This window comes from Somniosus microcephalus, chromosome 6 (genome assembly GCF_052327205.1).
Source record: "Somniosus microcephalus isolate GS21.2 chromosome 6, FLI_Smic_1.0, whole genome shotgun sequence".
Lineage (NCBI taxonomy): Eukaryota > Metazoa > Chordata > Chondrichthyes > Squaliformes > Somniosidae > Somniosus > Somniosus microcephalus.
The window spans coordinates 280,663,510-280,682,153 of record NC_140992.1 but is presented as its reverse complement, the minus strand read 5'-3'; the positions used below and the strand labels follow the sequence as shown (position 1 = coordinate 280,682,153).

Sequence of the window (18,644 nt, the reverse complement as noted above, 5' to 3'; positions counted from 1 at the left end):
TCCTGGTATATTTTTATTCCCTCAACCACACTTTCTGTTTGTGACTTGATGTGAATGTAATATTTTCACTCGTGTGTCACCCTGTCTTTCTGAAGCAGGGAAACTCCCATTCGATGCTGTAACTGTAATGTTATTTTTTTTTTAATTGGCACAGATTACTGCTACTTCTGGCAAGCTGCCAATGTTTGAACAAGGAACAAATTATAGAACAAACCTGTAATAAATCCATCTGCACCTGTTGGTTACATCGGATATACGGCACAGAAACAGGCCATTCGGCCCAACCAGTCTATGCCGGTGTTTATGCTGCACTCGAGCCTCCTCCCGTCTTTCCTCATCTAACTCTATCAGCATAATCCTCTATTCCCTTCTCCCTCATATGCTTGTCTAGCCTCCCCTTAAATGTATCGATACTATTCGCCTCAACCCCTCCCTGTGGTAGCGAGTTCCACATTCTCACCACCCTCTGGGTAAAGAAGTTTCTTCTGAATTCCCTATTGAATTTCTTGGTGACTATCTTATATTGATGGCCTCTAGTTCTGCTCTTCCCCACAAGTGGAAACACTCTCTCTGTATCCACTCGATCAAAACCTTTCATAATATTAAAGACCTGGTGCAGAGTATACATCTGCCAATGGCTCACCGAGTTAAGGCAGTGGAAAAAATGAAAGACTTATATTTCTACAGCGCCTTTCACGACCTCAGGACGTCCCAAAGCGCTTTACAGCCAAGTACTTTTGAAGTGTAGTCACTGTTGTAATGTAGGAAACACGGCAGCCAATTTGCGCACAGCAAGCTCCCACAAATAGCAATGTGATAATGACCAGATGCTCTGTTTTAGTGATGTTGATTGAGGGATAAATATTGGCCAGGACACCGGAGATAACTCCCCTGCTCTTCTTAGAAATAGTGCCATGGGATCTTTTACATCCACCTGAGAGAGCAGAGGGGGCCCGGTTTAATGTCTCCTTTGACAGTGCAGTGCTCCCTCTACTGCACTGGAGTATCGGCATAGATTTTTGTGTTCAAGTCTCTGGAGTGGGACTTGAACCCACAACCTTCTGACTCCGATGCGAGTGCTACCAACTGAGCCATAGTGGTGGGGGATGTTGCCTCAGTATGGGCGAGCAGGTAGGCTGTGGCATTCTAGAAGACTTGTAGTTGATGGAGGGTGGAAGAAGCAGACATGGATTGTGTTGATGTCCAGCCACAAGGTGATGGAGCCTGATAATTGCCCACGTTTGAAAAGGACGAAGATAGTTATTAAAGCCTGACCCTCTTTGATTGAACTCAACCCCACCTTCTCTCCATATCTCTCAATTGCACCTACCCACCTTAGAATCATAGAATGGTTACAGCATGGAAGAAGGCCATTCGGCCCGTCGAGCCTGTGCCGGCTCTCTGCAAGAGCACTTCAGCTAGTCCCACTCTCCCGCCCTTTCCCCACAGCCCTGCAAATTTCTTTCCTTCAGGTACTTACCCAACTCCCTTTTGAAAGCCGGGATTGAATCTGCCTCCACCTCCCTTTCAGGCAGTGCATTCCAGATCCTAACCACTCGCTGCGTACAAAGGTTTTTTTCTTACGTCGCCTTTGGTTGTTTTGCCAATCACCTTAAATCTGTGTCCTCTGGTTCTTGACCCTTCCGCCAATGGGAACAGTTTCTCTCTATCTACTCTGTCCAGACCCCTCATGATTTTGAACACCTCTATCAAATCTCTCAACTTTCTCTGCTTCAAGGAGAACAACCCCAGCTTCTCCAGTCTATCAAATTAACTGAAGTCCCTCATTCCTGGAATCATTATCATAAATCTTTTCTGCACCCTCTCGAAGGCCTTCACATCCTTTCTAAAGTGCGGTGCCCAGAATTGGACGCAATACTCCAGTTGGAGCTCCAGTTTTATACAAGTTCATCATAATTTCCACACTTTTGTACTCTATGCCTCTATTTATGAAGCCCAGGATCCCGTAAGCCTTTTTAACCGCTTTCTCAACCTGCCCTGCCACCTTCAATGATTTGTGCACACATACCCCCCGGTCTCTCTGTTCCTGCACCCAGTTTAGGATTGTACCCTTTAGTTTATATTGTCTCTCCTCGTTCTTTCTACCAAAATGTATCACTTCACACTTTTCTGCGTTAAATTTCATCTGCCACATGACCGCCCATTCCACCAGCCTGTCTATGTCTTCCTGAAGTCTATCACTCTCCTCACTGTTCACTATACTTCCAAGTTTTGTGTCATCTGCGAATTTTGAAATTGTGCCCTGAATACCCACGTCCAAGTCATTAATATACATCAAGAAAAGCAGTGGTCCTAGTACCGACCCCTGCGGACCACCACTGTGTACCTTCCTCCAGTACCTTCTGTCCTTATCTTTCAAGCCCACCTTCTCCATATCCCTCAACCCCACCTTACCCGCCTTCTCTCCATATCTCAACCCCATCTACCTGCCTTCCCCACATCTCTCAACCCACCCTCTCCAAATCTCTCAATCCCACCTTCTCCATATCCCTCAACCCCACCTTAAATGAAAGGTTAAGGGAGAGGGACATGTAGAAACCCCAACAGAATGTGATCTGACATTGAATTTTTTCCTGGTGAAGTGGAAAGAATTTGTACCTCGGCAGTGAATGGACCAGATCCACGGACTGTTGGCTAATGAAAGAGTAAGCTAACAAATTCAGTTCAAAGAAAGTAGGCATGGTTGAAATGGTCAGGTTTCCACTATGTACAAAGGACTTAATATCTAATAACAGCTACTGTCCATAAATCACCAGAAGTATTAGTAAATGATTGATACACAGTTTATACTTTTCTCTCCAGGAGAAAACGGGCAGAAGGAAACAATGTGACATTGTGAAAATCATTTCAGCACTTTCTAAACGATCCACACACTGTTCACCCCGTCACCTCCCTGAGTGACTCTCTTCCCCTCCAACCTGCAGCACCTGTCCTCAGTGCCAAAAAACATCTGGATAGTTAACCCCACAAAAACAATCTGTCCGCAGACACTCTTTGTTGTTTTGAAGTTAATTTTACAATTTTTTACAAATGTTCAGATTAAAGCTGTGCCTGAATATTTCATTATCTTCACTTGATAATTATCTGCCTTCACTGCTGGTCCATTTTAGAATCATCTTGGAGTTTCAGGATTGGAATTCTAAACCACTTGACAGCTAGTGTCAGCATCAAACACTCCCAGGGCAGGTACAGCACGGGTTAGATACATAGAAACAGAAGATAGGAGCAGGAGTAGGCCATTCGGCCCTTCGAGCCTGCTCCGCCATTCAACGAGATCATGGCTGATCATCCAAACCCTAGCACCCGGTCCCGACACCGACAACCATCCCACCCAAGCCCTATCCCCGTAACCCTGTAACCCCACGTATTTAATCCCCCCTAACACTAAGGGTCAATTTTTATCATGGCCAATCAACCTAACCAGCACATCTTTGGACTGTGGGAGGAAACCGGAGCACCCGGAGAAAACCCACGCAAACACGGGGAGAATGTGCAAACTCCACACAGACAGTCACCCAAGGCCGGATTTGAACCCGGGTCCCTGGCGCTGTGAGGCAACAGTGCTAACCACTATGCCACCGTGCTGTAAAGCTCCCTCTACACTGTCCCATCAAACACTCCCAGGGCAGGTACAACACAGGTTAGATACAGAGTAAAGCTCCCTCTACACTGTCCCATCAAACACTCCCAGGGCAGGTACAGCACGGGGTTAGATACAGAGTAAAGCTCCCTCTACACTGTCCCATCAAACACTCCCAGGGCAGGTACAGCACGGGTTAGATACAGAGTAAAGCTCCCTCTACACTGTCCCATCAAACACTCACAGGGCAGGTACAGCACGGGTTAGATACAGAGTAAAGCTCCCTCTACACTGTCCCATCAAACACTCCCAGGGCAGGTACAGCACGGGTTAGATACAGAGTAAAGCTCCCTCTACACTGTCCCATCAAACAATCCCAGGGCAGGTACAGCACAGGTTAGATACAGAGTAAAGCTCCCTCCACACTGTCTGATCAAACACTCTCAGCTGCTAAGTGAACCATTTAGTGTGGTACTGAAGCAAACAGATTAGAAAGGTCCCAGATTAAATTCCTGGTCTATGGTGATTTAGTTTGCAGGGTTCCTATTCTCACTGGGAATGGGCACTACAGCTGACTGGTTTATTGCCACTGACTGCATTGTGTTGTTTATCTGCTCCACATGTACCAGGTCAGTGCTGGTTCACTCTGATTTTTGTTGGTTCATCAAATGTTTGACACTGGGAAGTTCATCACCATGTTTCAGTTCCCAAACCAAACTGGCAAGAACTCCACTGATGGTGTTTCCATGTCCCTGATAGGGATGCTCCTCACTTCTCTAAACCCAAAGAACTAAGTTTGACAAGACGTCCGTCTTTGTTATGGTTTGCTTATCTCTAACCTTGTCCTTTGAAAGTTTGGCAAATCTTGAAAACAGCAGTTAGCAACAGTCAGGAACAGTAAAAGGTGTGAACTTGGTCAAACATCCCAGCCTGCCCTCAGATTTTGGTGGAGTTTAATCGTTCTGTGTTCAGTCCTTTGTTGTTCACCAAATTCTGCTCTTTTACCAAATAATCCAGGGTTTCTAGTCCATTCCTTTAGTCTTCCTTAAAAGCCAGTGTTAAAAGTCTATACAGGTACACTATCCCTTATCCGAAAGCCTTGGGACCAGCTGAGTTTTGGTTTTCGGAATTTTCGGATTTCAGAAGGTATTATTATAAGACTGGGAAATTTGTATTTAATATAAATTTTAAAAGTTCAGGCTACCTCTTGCGACTGTTCCGTGTCTCATTCCCCTTCCTGCTTCTCTGGAAAGCCGGATATCGGCTGACTCCTACTAAGCTGGCCTGCAAATCAGGTCTGGTGGGGGGGGAGAAAAGAATATCGGGGGGGTCAAGGGGGAGAAAAGAGTATCGGACGGGCCGCGGTTCGGGTCGGGAGAAAAGAATATCGGACAGGTCGGGTCGGGTGTGGGGGGGGAGAAAAGAATATCGGTCGGGTCAGGGGAGAAAAGAATATCGGACGGACCGCTGTTGTTGGGTTCACTCTCCCGGTACCTCCTTCACACTGCCCGGCTCGGCCTGCAATCTCCTACCCAGGAGGGAACTCTGTGACCCTCTGCCCTGCTCAGCGTAAGTCGTGCGCCACTCTGGTCATGTCGTGCGCACGACTTACGCTGAACGAAAAAACTTTCGGTTTTTAGAGGTTTTAGGTTTTCGGAAGTTTGGATAAAGGATAGTCTACCTGTATTTGAAAAGTCTAAAACCCTTCACCAGTGAGACAGTTACTTGCTGAGTCCCAAGCTAATGATTGGTCTAGCTGTGCAGGACTGGCTGATCAGTCATTCTCGGTGCCCTGAAAAACTACAGATCTGCATTGACTCCGTTCCAATCTCCCAACCCCAGGCCGACTTTGTTGGAATCCAATAGACACCAAAAAGCCTCTGTTTACTTCCTTCCTACACCCCCCCCCCAAGGAATTACTGTCGTTAATCATTAGACAACTGCTGAATGTGGATTTGTGATAGTAAATTAATTTAAATTAATTAAGGGGAAAGTCATGCCAGGAGAGCCCAGCCCCGTGATGTGCTCCTCCTGCTCCATGTGGGAATTCAGGGGCACTGCCCCTGGTGACTACGTGTGCAGGAAATGCATCCATCTGCAGCTATTAGCAGACCGCATTGAGGAGCTGGAGCTGCGGGTGGATGGGTTGTGGAGCATTCACGAGGCTGAGAAGTTCGTGGATAGCACGTTTAGTGAGTTGGTCACACCGCAGGGAAGGGCTGCACAGGAAGAAAGGAAATGGGTGACCACCAGGCAGAGCAATAGAAGTAGGCAGGTAGTGCAGGAAACCCCTGTGACCATTCCTCTCTCAAACAAGTATACCGTTTTGGATACTGTTGGGGGGAATGACTCACCAGGGGAAGGCAGCAGCAGCCAGCTTCCTGGCACTGGGGGCGCTCCTGCTGCCCAGGAGGGGAGGAAAAAGAGTGGGAGAGCAATAGTCGTAGGGGATTCTATAGTAAGGGGAACAGATAGGCGTTTCTGTGGCCGTAGACGTGAATCCAGGATGGTTTGTTGCCTCCCTGGTGCCAGGGTCAAGGATGTCACTGAGCGGCTGCAGGGCATTCTGGAGGGGGAGGGTGAACAGCCAGAGGTCGTGGTCCACATTGGTACCAACGACATAGGTAAAAAGAGGGATGAGGCCCTGCAGCAAGAATTTAGGGAGCTAGGGGCAAGATTAAGGAGCAGGACCTCAAAGGTTGTAATCTCTGGAGTACTCCCGGTGCCATGTGCTAGTGAGTATAGGAATAGGAGGATAGAACAGATGAATGCGTGGCTAAAGGGATGGTGCAGGAGGGAGGGCTTTAGTTTCCTGGATCACTGGGTCTGCTTCTGGGAAAGGTGGGACTTGTACAAGTCGGACGGTTTACACCTGAACCAGAGGGGAACCAATATCCTTGCGGGGAGGTTTGCTAGCACTGCTGGGGGGGGTTTAAACTAATTCGGCAGGGGGATGGGATACAGAGTGGAGCTATAGTAGGGGGTGATGTACAGCCAAATAAGGAGGAAAAAACAAGTCAGCAGGGAAGGCAGAGCAAAGATGTGAAGGCAAAAGGGAATATGGCAGGGCTGGAAGGCATTTATTTTAATGCAAGGAGTCTTGCAAATAAGGTGGACGAACTGAAGTTGTTGTTGAACACATGGGAGTACGATATTGTTGCTATCACGGAGACATGGTTGAGGGAGGGTCAGGACTGGCAGCTAAATATTCCGGGGTATAGAATCTTCAGGCGAGACAGAGGGGGTGTTGCAATATTAATTAAGGAGTCTATTACTGCTGTAAGGAGGGATGATATATTAGCGGGTTCCTCTAATGAGGCCATATGGGTAGAACTTAAAAACAAAAAGGGGTCAAGCACCTTGCTGGGAGTGTACTGTAGGCCCCCAAACAGTCAGGGGGAGATAGAGGAACAGATATGCAGGCAGATATCAGAAAAGTGTGAAAATAATAGGGTAGTAATAGTGGGGGATTTCAACTTCCCCAATATAAATTGGGATAGTCAGAGGGTGAAAGGCTTGGAGGGAGCAGAATTCTTAAAGTGCATCCAGGAAAGCTTTTTGAGCCAACATGTAGAAAGTCCTACAAGAGAGGGGGCGGTACTGGACCTAATTCTAGGGAATGTAGCCGGGCAGGTGGTGGAAGTGTCTGTAGGAGAGCATTTTGGCGATAGTGACCACAATTCGGTGAGATTTAAGGTGGTCATGGAAAAAGACAAAGACGGCCCGGAAATCAGGGTTCTAAATTGGGGGAAGGCCGATTTTAATAAGATAAGACAGGATCTGGCAAAAGTGGACTGGGAGCAGCTACTTATAGGAAAATCCACATCAAAACAGTGGGAGGCTTTCAGAAGGGAAATAGAGAGAGTACAACACCAACATGTTCCTGTAAAGGTCAAGGGTGGGACCAACAAGCAAAGGGAACCTTGGATGACAAAGGATATACAAAAATGCATTAGGAAAAAAAGGGGGGCTTTTGGCAGTTACAAAAGACAAAAGACGGTGGAAGCCCTAGAGGAGTATAGGAGGTGCAGGGGCATACTTAAAAAGGAAATTAGGAGGGCGAGGAGGGGCCATGAAATAACACTGGCGAGCAAAATAAAGGAAAATCCTAAGATGTTTTATAAGTATATTAAGGGCAAGAGGATAACCAGGGAAAGGGTAGGGCCCATTAGGGACCAAAGTGGCAAGCTGTGTGTAGAGCCAGATGAAGTAGGTGGGGTTTTAAATGAATTTTTTGCCTCAGTGTTCACTATGGAGAAAGACGATGTAGATATAGAAGTCGGGCAAGGGGACTGTGACATACTTGAACATATTAGCATCGAGAGGGAGGAGGTACTAGCGGTTTTAGCAGGCCAAAAAGTGGATAAATCCCCAGGCCCGGACGAGATGTATCCCAGGCTGTTGTGTGAGGCAAAGGAGGAGATTGCAGGGGCTCGGACACAAATTTTCAGAACCTCTCTGGCCACAGGGGATGTACCAGAGGACTGGAGAACAGCTAATGTAGTACCATTATTCAAGAAGGGTAGCAGGGATAAACCAGGGAATTACAGGCCAGTGAGCCTAACATCTGTGGTAGGGAAATTATTGGAAAAAATTCTGAGGGACAAAATTAGTCTCCACTTGGAGAGGCAAGGATTAATCGGGGATAGTCAGCATGGCTTTGTCAAGGGTAAATCATGTCTGACCAATCTGATTGAATTTTTCGAGGGGGTGACTAGGTGTGTGGATGAGGGAAATGCTGTGGATGTGGTTTACATGGACTTCAGTAAAGCTTTTGACAAGGTCCCGCATAGGAGACTGGTCAAGAAGGTAAGAGCCCATGGGATCCAGGGGGCCTTGGCGCGTTGGATCCTAAACTGGCTGAGTGGCAGGAGGCAGAGGGTGATGGTCGAAGGTTGCTTTTGTGACTGGAAGCCTGTGTCCAGTGGGGTACCTCAGGGATCGGTGCTGGGTCCCTTGCTGTTTGTGATCTACATTAATGATTTGGATGAGAATGTAAAGGGTATGATCAGTAAGTTCGCGGATGACACGAAAATTGGTGGGGTGGTAAATTGCGAGGAGGAACGCCTCAGGCTGCAGGACAATATTAACGGGTTGGTCAGATGGGCGGAAAAGTGGCAAATGGAATTTAACCCGGAAAAGTGCGAGGTGATGCATTTTGGACGGACAAATGAGGCAAGGGAATACACAATGAGTGGTAGGACCCTAGGAAGTACAGAGGGTCAGAGGGACCTTGGTGTACATGTACATAATTCCCTGAAGGCAGCGGAACAGGTAGATAAGGTGGTTAAAAAGGCTTATGGGATACTTGCCTTCATTAGCAGAGGCATAGAATATAAGAGCAGGGAGGTTATGATGGAGCTGTACAAAACGCTGGTGAGGCCACAGCTGGAGTACTGTGTGCAGTTCTGGTCGCCTCACTATAGGAAGGATGTGATTGCTTTGGAGAGGGTGCAGAGAAGATTCACCAGGATGTTACCTGGGATGGAGCGCCTCAGCTATGAAGAGAGACTGGACAGGCTGGGGTTGTTTTCCTTGGAGCAAAGAAGGCTGAGGGGGGACCTGATTGAGGTGTACAAAATGATGAGGGGCATAGATAGGGTAGATAAAGAGGAACTTTTCCCCTTAGTAGGGGGGTCAATAACAAGGGGGCACAGATTCAGGGTAAGGGGCAGGAGATTTAGGGGGGATTTGAGGAGGAACTTTTTCACCCAGAGGGTGGTTGGAAGCTGGAACTCACTGCCTGAAAGGGTGGTAGAGGCAGGAACCCTCACAACATTCAAGAAGCATTTGGATGAGCACTTGAAATGCCATTGCATACAAGGCTATGGACCAAATGCTGGAAAATGGGATTAGACTGGACAGGGAGGGATGGGCGGCGCAGACACGATGGGCCGAAGGGCCTCTTTCTGTGCTGTATGACTCTATGACCCCTCCCTGGACAGACAACAGCTACCAAGAACTTTTCTCAAGTGGCTGAGATACGCACAACTCGCCATGAGATATGTGGGTACCTTGCCACTGTTGTTCTGCTCACAGCACAAGCACAACAATCCCCCATCGCAGTGGGCTCGGCAGTCACGGGGAGCCAAATGGCTTCCTTCTGTGGTGCAGAGCTTTACGCAAACCAAGTGATTTTAAGGAAGAGTAAAGGGATGCAAGCCCCGCTCTCCTGACACCTTGCAGCACTGGTCCCAATCCCAGAGTTTCTTCATGCATCTTCTTTCAGCCTGGTGGGAGGGTCAGAGGGCCAACTACAGCAATGTTCCAGATGTTGAAGTCTCTTGTTCTGTCCCAGCCCTACTTAGAATCATAGACTCCTACAGCACAGAAGAAGGCCATTCAGCCCATTGTGCCTGTGAAGTTGGTTGGTTAGATGGGCAGAACAGTGGCAAATGGAATTTAACCCTGAAAAGTGTGAGGTGATGTATTTTGGGAGGACTAACAAGGCAAGGGAATACACAATGAATGGGAGGACCCTAGGAAGGACAGAGGATCAGAGGGACCTTGGTGTGCATGTACATAGATCCCTGAAGGCAGCAGGACAGGTAGATAAGGTAGTTAAAAAGGCATATGGGATACTTGCCTTCATAGGGGTAGGGAAAAAGCAGGTAATTACAGACCTGTAAGCCTTACATCAGTTGTGGGCAAAATGCTGGAGTCCATCATTAAGGATGAAATAGCGGAGCACTTAGCAAATGGGGACAGGATAGGACAGAGTCAACATGGATTTACAAAGGGTAAATCGTGCTTGACTAATCTATTGGAATTTTTTGAGGGAGTAACTGGTAGAATAGATGGGGGAGAGCCAGTAGATGTGGTGTACCTGGACTTCCAAAAGGCCTTCGATAAGGTCCCACATAAAAGATTAGCATGGAAAATTGAGGCTCATGGGATAAAGGGGAAAGTTTTGGCGTGGATAGGGAACTGGCTGTCAGATAGAAAACAGAGAGTTGGAATAAACGGCTCATTTTCTGAATGGCAGGCAGTAACAAGTGGGGTACCACAGGGATCTGTCCTGGGCCCCCAGCTGTTCACAATTTACATTAATGACCTGGATCAGGGAGTCGGATGCAGCATTTCCAAATTTGCAGACGACACTAAACTAGGAGGTGGGGTGGGCTCAGAGGAAGAGACCAGGAAGCTCCAGAGCGATTTGGACAGACTGGGCGATTGGGCGGATAAATGGCAGATGCACTATAATGTGGACAAGTGCGAAGTTATCCACCTTGGGTGCAGGAACGGGAGGGCAAATTATTATTTAAATGGCAATAGATTGGGAGAGGGGGAAGTACAGAGAGACCTGGGTGTTCTTGTACACCAGTCACTGAAGGCGAGCATGCAGGTGCAACAGGCGGTCAAGAAGGCAAACGGTATGCTGGCCTTCATAGCAAAAGGGTTAGAATACAGGAACAGGGATACCTTGCTGCAGCTGTACAGGGCACTGGTGAGACCACACCTCGAGTACTGTGTACAGTTTTGGTCGCCTCATCTGAGGAAGGATGTTCTTGCCATGGAGGGGGTGCAGCGGCGATTCACCAGGCTGATACCAGGAATGGCGGGAATGACCTATGAGGAGAGACTATGTAGTTTAGGGATGTACACACTGGAGTTTAGAAGATTGAGAGGGGACCTCATAGAAGTGTATAAAATTCTGACAGGTCTAGACAGACTGGATGCAGAAGGAATGTTTCCCTTGGCGGGTGAGAACAGAACTAGAGGACATAATTTAAGGATAAGGGCTAAACCATTTAGGACAGAGATGAGGGGGAATTTCTTCACTCAGAGAGTGGTGAACCTGTGGAACTCATTGCCACAGAGGGCAGTGTACGCCAGCTCATTAAATATATTTAAGAGGGAATTAGATATATTTCTACGGGCAAAAGGGGTTAAGGGTTACGGAGAGAAGGCGGGGACGGGATACTGAATTAAAGGATCAGCCATGATCTCATCGAATGGCGGAGCAGGCACGAAGGGCCGAATGGCCTACTCCTGCTCCTATCTTCTATGTATCTATGTATTAGCCGAGGCATAGAATATAAGAAGTCACACAACACCAGGTTATAGTCCAACAGCTTTATTTGAAATCACAAGCTTTCGGAGCGCTGCTCCTTCGTCACCTGACGAAGGAGCAGCGCTCCGAAAGCTTGTGATTTCAAATAAAGCTGTTGGACTATAACCTGGTGTTGTGTGACTTCCTACATTTGTCCACCCCAGTCCAACACCGGCATCTCCACATCATAGAATATAAGAGCAGGGAGGTTATGATGGAGCTGTACAAAATGCTATTTAGGCCACAGGTGGAATACTGTGTGCAGTTCTGGTCACCACACTATAAGAAGGATGTGATTGCGTTGGAGAGGGTGCAGAAGGGATTCACCAGGATGTTACCTGGGCTGGAGTGTTTCAGCTATGGAGAGACTGGACAGGCTGGGGTTGTTTTCCTTAGAGCAGAGAAGGCTGAGGGGGGACCTGATTGAGGTGTACAAAATTATGAGGGGCAGAGATAGGGTAGATAGAAAGGAACTTTTCCCCTTAGTAGAGGGGTCAATAACCAGGGGGCATTGTTTCAAGGTAAGGGGCAGGAGGTTTAGAGGGGATTTGAGGAAAAACTTTTTCACCCAGAGGGTGGTTGGAATCTGGAACTCACTGCCTGAAAGAGTGGCAGAGGCAGGAACCCTCACAACATTCAAGAAGCATTTAGATGAGCACTTGAAACACCATAGCATACAAGGCTATGGACCAAGTGCTGGAAAATGGGATTAGAATAGACGGGGCTTGATGGCCGGCGCAGATACGATGGGCCGAAGGGCCCCTTTCTGTGCTCTATAACTCTATGAAAGAGCTACCCAATTAGTTACACCCCTTACAACAGGATCGGGCCTTGTCTGTTTAGTTCATATCCACAACGAATGTGCTGTTACCAACTGATCTATTAGAGGAACCAAAAGTCTGATTCTTGAGAGATAGCTTTACCCTACAGATAATCTGGTGCCTTTCTGGTCCCCTTTATATAATAATATTGCCTGAGGTGCCCTCAGATCCTAAAATGATGTGTGAACAAGGATGTATGGGGAAATATCTGGATGGGATGAACAACATTTACACACGGCAACCAATGTTCCCTGTAATTTTTTTAGGGTGCGCAGCCCATTAAAATCTTGGTGCAGGCACAGTCTCTGCCTTCCAGAAGCCGGTGAATGGCCCGCGCAGGACCTCCAGACTGCTGCAGCTTGACTGGAACACTGGCAGCAACATTCGAATATTCCGCGGTGCCGGGGGAGCGACGACTCTCACTGGGTGCAGTATAGCTCCTGTCCACGGGTGGGTCGCAGTGCTGGGGGAGCGGCTCCTCTCATTGGGTACAGTATAGCTGCTGTCTGCGGGTGGGTCGGGGTGCTGGAGAGAGGCTCCTCTCTCGGTGCAGTATAGCTGCTGTATGGGGACGGGTCGCGGTGCTGAGGAGCGGCTCTCATTGGGTGCAGTATAGCTGCAGTCCGTGGGTGGGTCACGGTTCTCACTGGGTGCAGTATAGCTGCGGCCCGCGGGTGGGTCACGGTTCTCACTGGGTGCAGTATAGCTGCGGCCCGTGGGTGGGTCACGGTTCTCACTGGGTGCAGTATAGCTGCGGCCCGCGGGTGGGTCACGGTCCTCACTGGGTGTAGTATAGCTGCAGCCCGCGGGCGGGTCACAGTTCTCACTGGGTGCAGTATAGCTGCGGCCCGCGGGTGGGTCACGGTTCTCACTGGGTGCAGTATAGCTGCGGCCCGCGGGTGGGTCACGGTTCTCACTGGGTGCAGTATAGCTGCGGCCCGTGGGTGGGGCACGGTGCCGGGAGCCGCTCTCACGGGGTGCAATATAGCTGCGGCCCGCGGGTGGGGCACGGTTCTCACTGGGTGCAGTATAGTTGCGGCCCGCGGGTGGGTCACGGTTCTCACTGGGTGCAGTATAGCTGCGGCCCGCGGGTGGGGCACGGTTCTCACTGGGTGCAGTATAGTTGCGGCCCGCGGGTGGGTCACGGTTCTCACTGGGTGCAGTATAGCTGCGGCCCGCGCGTGGGTCACGGCTCTCACGGTGCAGTATAGCTGCGGCCCACGGGTGGGTGACGGTTCTCACTGGGTGCAGTATAGCTGCGGCCCGCGGGTGGGGCACGGTGCCGGGAGCCGCTCTCACTGGGTGCAGTATAGCTGCGGCCCGCGGGTGGGTGACGGTTCTCACTGGGTGCAGTATAGCGGCGGCCCGCGGGTGGGGCGCGGTGCCGGGAGCCGCTCTCACTGGGTGCAGTATAGCTGCGGCCCACGGGTGGGTCACGGTTCTCAGTGGGTGCAGTATAGCTGCGGTCCGCGGGTGGGGTCACGGCTCTCACTGGGTGCAGTATAGCTGCGGCCCGCGGGTGGGTTACGGTGCCGGGAGCCGCTCTCACTGGGTGCAGTATAGCTGCGGCCCGCGGGTGGGTCATGGTCCTCAGTGGGTGCAGTATAGCTGCGGCCCGCGGGTGGGTCACGGTCCTCCCTGGGTGCAGTATAGCTGCGGCCCGCGGGTGGGTGGGTGGCGGTTCTCACTGGGTGCAGTATTGCTGCGGCCCGCGGGTGGGTGGCGGTTCTCAGTGGGTGCGGTATAGCTGCGGCCCGTGGGTGGGTGACGGCTCTCAGTGGGTGCGGTATAGCTGCGGCCCGTGGGTGGGTGACGGCTCTCAGTGGGTGCAGTATAGCCGCGGCTGGGCTAGGCTCCGAATGTCTCTGGAGCGGGGTTTTTTTTACCTTTGACAATAACACGGAAGCAGCGACGAAGTTTTTCCTCATCGGGAATTCCAGCCGATTCTCTATAAAAGGGGCGAAATCAAACTCCGAGACATCAGAAGCAGAACTAGGGTGAAGGCGGCAGAGGATCAGAGACAGAGAAAACATCGGAAGGGATTGAGAGTGAAATGGGAACAGCGCTGAAGGTAAGAAAAGTTTCTGAGTGAAAAGCTGAGAGTCGGAGACACTCATCAGAGAGAGAGAGAGATAATAGAGGGAGGGAGAGCGAATGTCCTGATATCCAGAGACAGAGAGAGAACCAGGGGATGTCGGAGTGAAATTCGTCGCCTTTCACCAGGTGCTTTCAAAGAAATGTCGCAAATTTGCCCCGTTTCTGGGAGAGTTTTTCTCAATAAAGGTTTTTAGTTCGAAAAGGAAAATTACTTCCAGGACAGTGAGACGGGGCTCGGTGCAGTTTGCGGGACAGTGAGACGGGGATTGGTGCGGTTTGCGGGACAGTGAGACGGGGATTGCTGCAGTTTGCGGGACAGTGAGACGGGGATTGCTGCAGTTTGCGGGTCAGTGAGACGGGGATTGGTGCAGTTTGCGGGACAGTGAGACGGGGATTGCTGCAGTTTGCGGGTCAGTGAGACGGGGATTGGTGCAGTTTGCGGGACAGTGAGACGGGGATTGCTGCGGTTTGCGGGACAGTGAGACGGGGATTGGTGCGGTTTGCGGGACAGTGAGACGGGGATTGCTGCGGTTTGCGGGACAGTGAGACGGGGATTGCTGCAGTTTGCGGGTCAGTGAGACGGGGATTGGTGCAGTTTGCGGGACAGTGAGACGGGGATTGCTGCGGTTTGCGGGACAGTGAGACGGGGATTGCTGCAGTTTGCGGGACAGTGAGACGGGGATCGGTGCAGTTTGCGGGACAGTGAGACGGGGATCGGTGCAGTTTGCGGGACAGTGAGACGGGGATCGGTGCAGTTTGCGGGACAGTGAGACGGGGATCGATGCAGTTTGCGGAGTCTCTTCTTCTCCCTGATGTCTTTCTGTTCCTTCCCCTCAGCTTCTCTTCATCGTCTTCCTGACTCTGGGGCTTGGACAGACTCAAAGGACGAATCAAGGTGAAACCCATCACTGCTGGAACCCAGAGGAGATGGAGAGCCGGGGCAAAGGGCTGCAGAAGCTGCTGGGCAGGGCCAGCATGAGTCACTTTCCCTCTGTGGCCCTGGTTAAAGAGCTGGAGCAACAGAAACACCACTGGGAGAAAGGCTGCCCCGATCTGATGCACCATTCAACGGGCCGCAGTGACATCAGTCACCGCTCCATCTCACCCTGGGAATACAGGTAATGAGCCCAGCCCCAGGGAGCAGCGACTGTACAGGGAGGGGGCGGCGATGGGCAGTGACTCTATGGTCAGCGATGGGCGGTGACTCTATGGTCAGCGATGGGCAGTGACTTTATGGGCAGTGACTCTATGGTCAGCGATGGGCAGTGACTCTATGGTCAGCGATGGGCAGTGATGGGCGATGGGCAGTGACTCTATGGTCAGTGATGGGCGATGGGCAGTGATGGGCGATGGGCAGTGACTCTATGGTCAGTGATGAGCGATGGGCGGTGACTCTATGGTCAGCGATGGGCAGTGACTTTATGGTCAGCGATGGGCAGTGACTCTATGGTCAGCGATGGGCAGTGACTCTATGGTCAGCGATGGGCAGTGATTCTATGGTCGGCGATGGGCAGTGACTCTATGGTCAGTGATGAGCGATGGGCGGTGACTCTATGGTCAGCGATGGGCAGTGACTATGGTCAGTGATGGGCGGTGACTCTATGGTCAGAGATGGGCGATGGGCAGTGACTCTATGATGGGCGATGGGCGGTGACTTTATGGTCGGCGATGGGCGGTGACTCTATGGTCAGCGATGGGCAGTGACTATGGTCAGCGATGGGCGGTGACTCTATGGTCAGCGATGGGCAGTGACTCTCTGGTCAGCGATGGGCAGTGACTATGGTCAGTGATGGGTGGTGGGCGGTGACTCTATGGTCAGCGATGGGCAGTGACTATGGTCAGTGATGGGCAGTGACTATGGTCAGTGATGGGCGATGGGCAGTGACTCTATGGTCAGCGATGGGCAGTGACTATGGTCAGCGATGGGCGGTGACTCTATGGTCAGCGATGGGCGGTGACTCTATGGTCAGCGATGGGCGGTGACTCTATGGTCAGCGATGGGCGATGGCCGGTGACTGTTGATTGTCTCTCAATCGCTCTTTGCTCCCTCACTGAGCTCGATCTCTTTCTCTGATTCCAGGATCGATTACGATGAGAATCGATACCCTCCGAAGTTGGCCTTCGCTCATTGCCTTTGTGAGGGCTGCATCGATACGGACAGTGGGGAGGAGACGCTGTCCTTTAACTCGGTGCCTCTGGAACAGACCATGTTGGTCCTGCAGCGCCAGCCCTGTCCCGGGCACCCGGGACAGTATAGCTTCGATTTGAAGTACATCAAGGTGCCAGTGGGCTGTACCTGTGTCCAGCCCAAAACCAGCTAGTAACCTCCTGTGGAGCGGCGAGCTGCCCTCTCTGGGAGGGACATTCACACTCACCCAGGGTTGTGTTTCTTGTGAAACACACTCTGCTTATTTTATGGTCAGAGGTCCAGTCAGACAGAGAGCGTCTGCTTCAGGTCCCGGGCACAGGGGAGACCCAGGCACTCGTTCCCATTACTGACTCACTGCTGTGGAATCACCGTGTCTCGGGATACACTGAGCCTTCACCCCCCAGATCACAACCGGCACCGCGGGGAGTTAGACCAAAACTTTAGGAAGGATGTGAAGACCTTAGAGGGGATGCAGAAAAGATTTACAAGAATGGTTCCCGGGCTGAGGGACTTCAGTTACGTGGATAGACTGGAGAAGCTGTGGTTGTTCTCCTTCGAGCAGAGGAGGTTGAGAGGAGATTTGATTGAGGTGTTCAAACTCATGAGGGGTCTGGCCAGAGTAGATAGAGGGAAACTGTTCCCATTGGCAGAAGGGTCGAGAACCAGAGGACACAGATTTAAGGTGATTGGCAAAAGATCCAAAGGCGACATGAGGAAAAACTTGTTTACGCAGCGAGTGGTTAGGATCTGGAATTCACTGCCTGAAAGGGTGTCGGAGGCAGATTCAATCACAGCTTTCAAAAGGGAGTTGGATAAGTACCTGAAGGAAAAAATTTGCGGGGCTCCGGGGAAAGGGCGGAGAGTGGGACTAGCTGAAGTGCTCTCGCAGAGAGCCGGCACGGGCTCGACGGGCCGAATGGCCTCCTGCTGTGCTGTAACCATTCAATGATTCTATCGCGGGGAGTTAGACCTGGTTGGGGGCGGTGAGGGGGTATTGTCCCCTGGGGGGGAGGTATTGTGCCCTGAGGGGTGTTGTGTTCTGGGGGGGCGGGGGGCTCGGTGTTTCTGGGGGGGGGGCTCGGTGTTTCTGGGGGGGGGCTCGGTGTTTCTGGGGGGGGCTCGGTGTTTCTGGGGGCGGGGGGCTCGGTGTTTCTGGGGGGGGCTCGGTGTTCCTGGGGGGGGGCTCGGTGTTCCTGGGGGGGGGGGCTCGGTGTTCCTGGGGGGGGGGCTCGGTGTTTCTGGGATGTGTTGCTGACGCTCTGTGAGAGACTGGGCTGATCTCGTGTACTGAATACCTGTGTATTTGAATCCAGTATGTCATTGTGTGACTACTCGCCCCACTTTATTTAATGTATTTATTACAAAGATTTACTCGTTTTAATTTATTTCACTTTATTTTTGTGTATCTGAGCAAGATGTTTGTTTCAGAGATTTAATTTATAAATGGATATTATGTATTTATAATAATTTAAAGACATGCTTTATATTCTTAAAGTGAAATCACTGCCTGACGTCTTTTTGTGACGATCTGTGATGTGATTTTCCACAGTAGCTACTCGATGAGATATTAATACTTTATAATAAAGTACTGATCTGTGATTGGTGTGAAGTTTATTGATGTGGGTGAGGGTGAAGCCCATGATTGGTTGCAGTGCCGTTGATGCGAGTTTGATGAAAGCAGAGTTTATCTGACCCAGGACATTCCTTAAAAGCCTCTCTTTGTCTCCGTGTCAGGGGATTAGCCAATGCACAATCCACAAGAAGGGTGTGGCAGTGCAGTGATTCTGTGACTTGACTAACAATCCAGAGAACAAGTCCCACCGGGGGCAGTCTGAGAATTTGACTTCAGTTTAAAAAAAACTGTTAATAAAAAGCTGGTGTCAGTAAAAGTGACCATGAAACTGTCGGATTATCGTAAAAACC

At 50.4% G+C, this 18,644-nt stretch overlaps 1 protein-coding gene across 1 annotated transcript; it reads left to right on the top strand.

The window, feature by feature from the left end:
* The first annotated feature begins 14,169 nt into the window (after positions 1–14,169).
* On the top strand, positions 14,170–17,698 carry il17c (interleukin 17c). Its single transcript, XM_085991929.1, has 3 exons — positions 14,170–14,546; positions 15,410–15,690; positions 16,653–17,698. The coding sequence occupies exons 1-3, from the start codon at positions 14,529–14,531 to the stop codon at positions 16,891–16,893; spliced, it is 540 nt and encodes a 179-aa protein (XP_085848055.1). The 5' UTR covers positions 14,170–14,528; the 3' UTR covers positions 16,894–17,698.
* Positions 17,699–18,644: the final 946 nt, after the last annotated feature.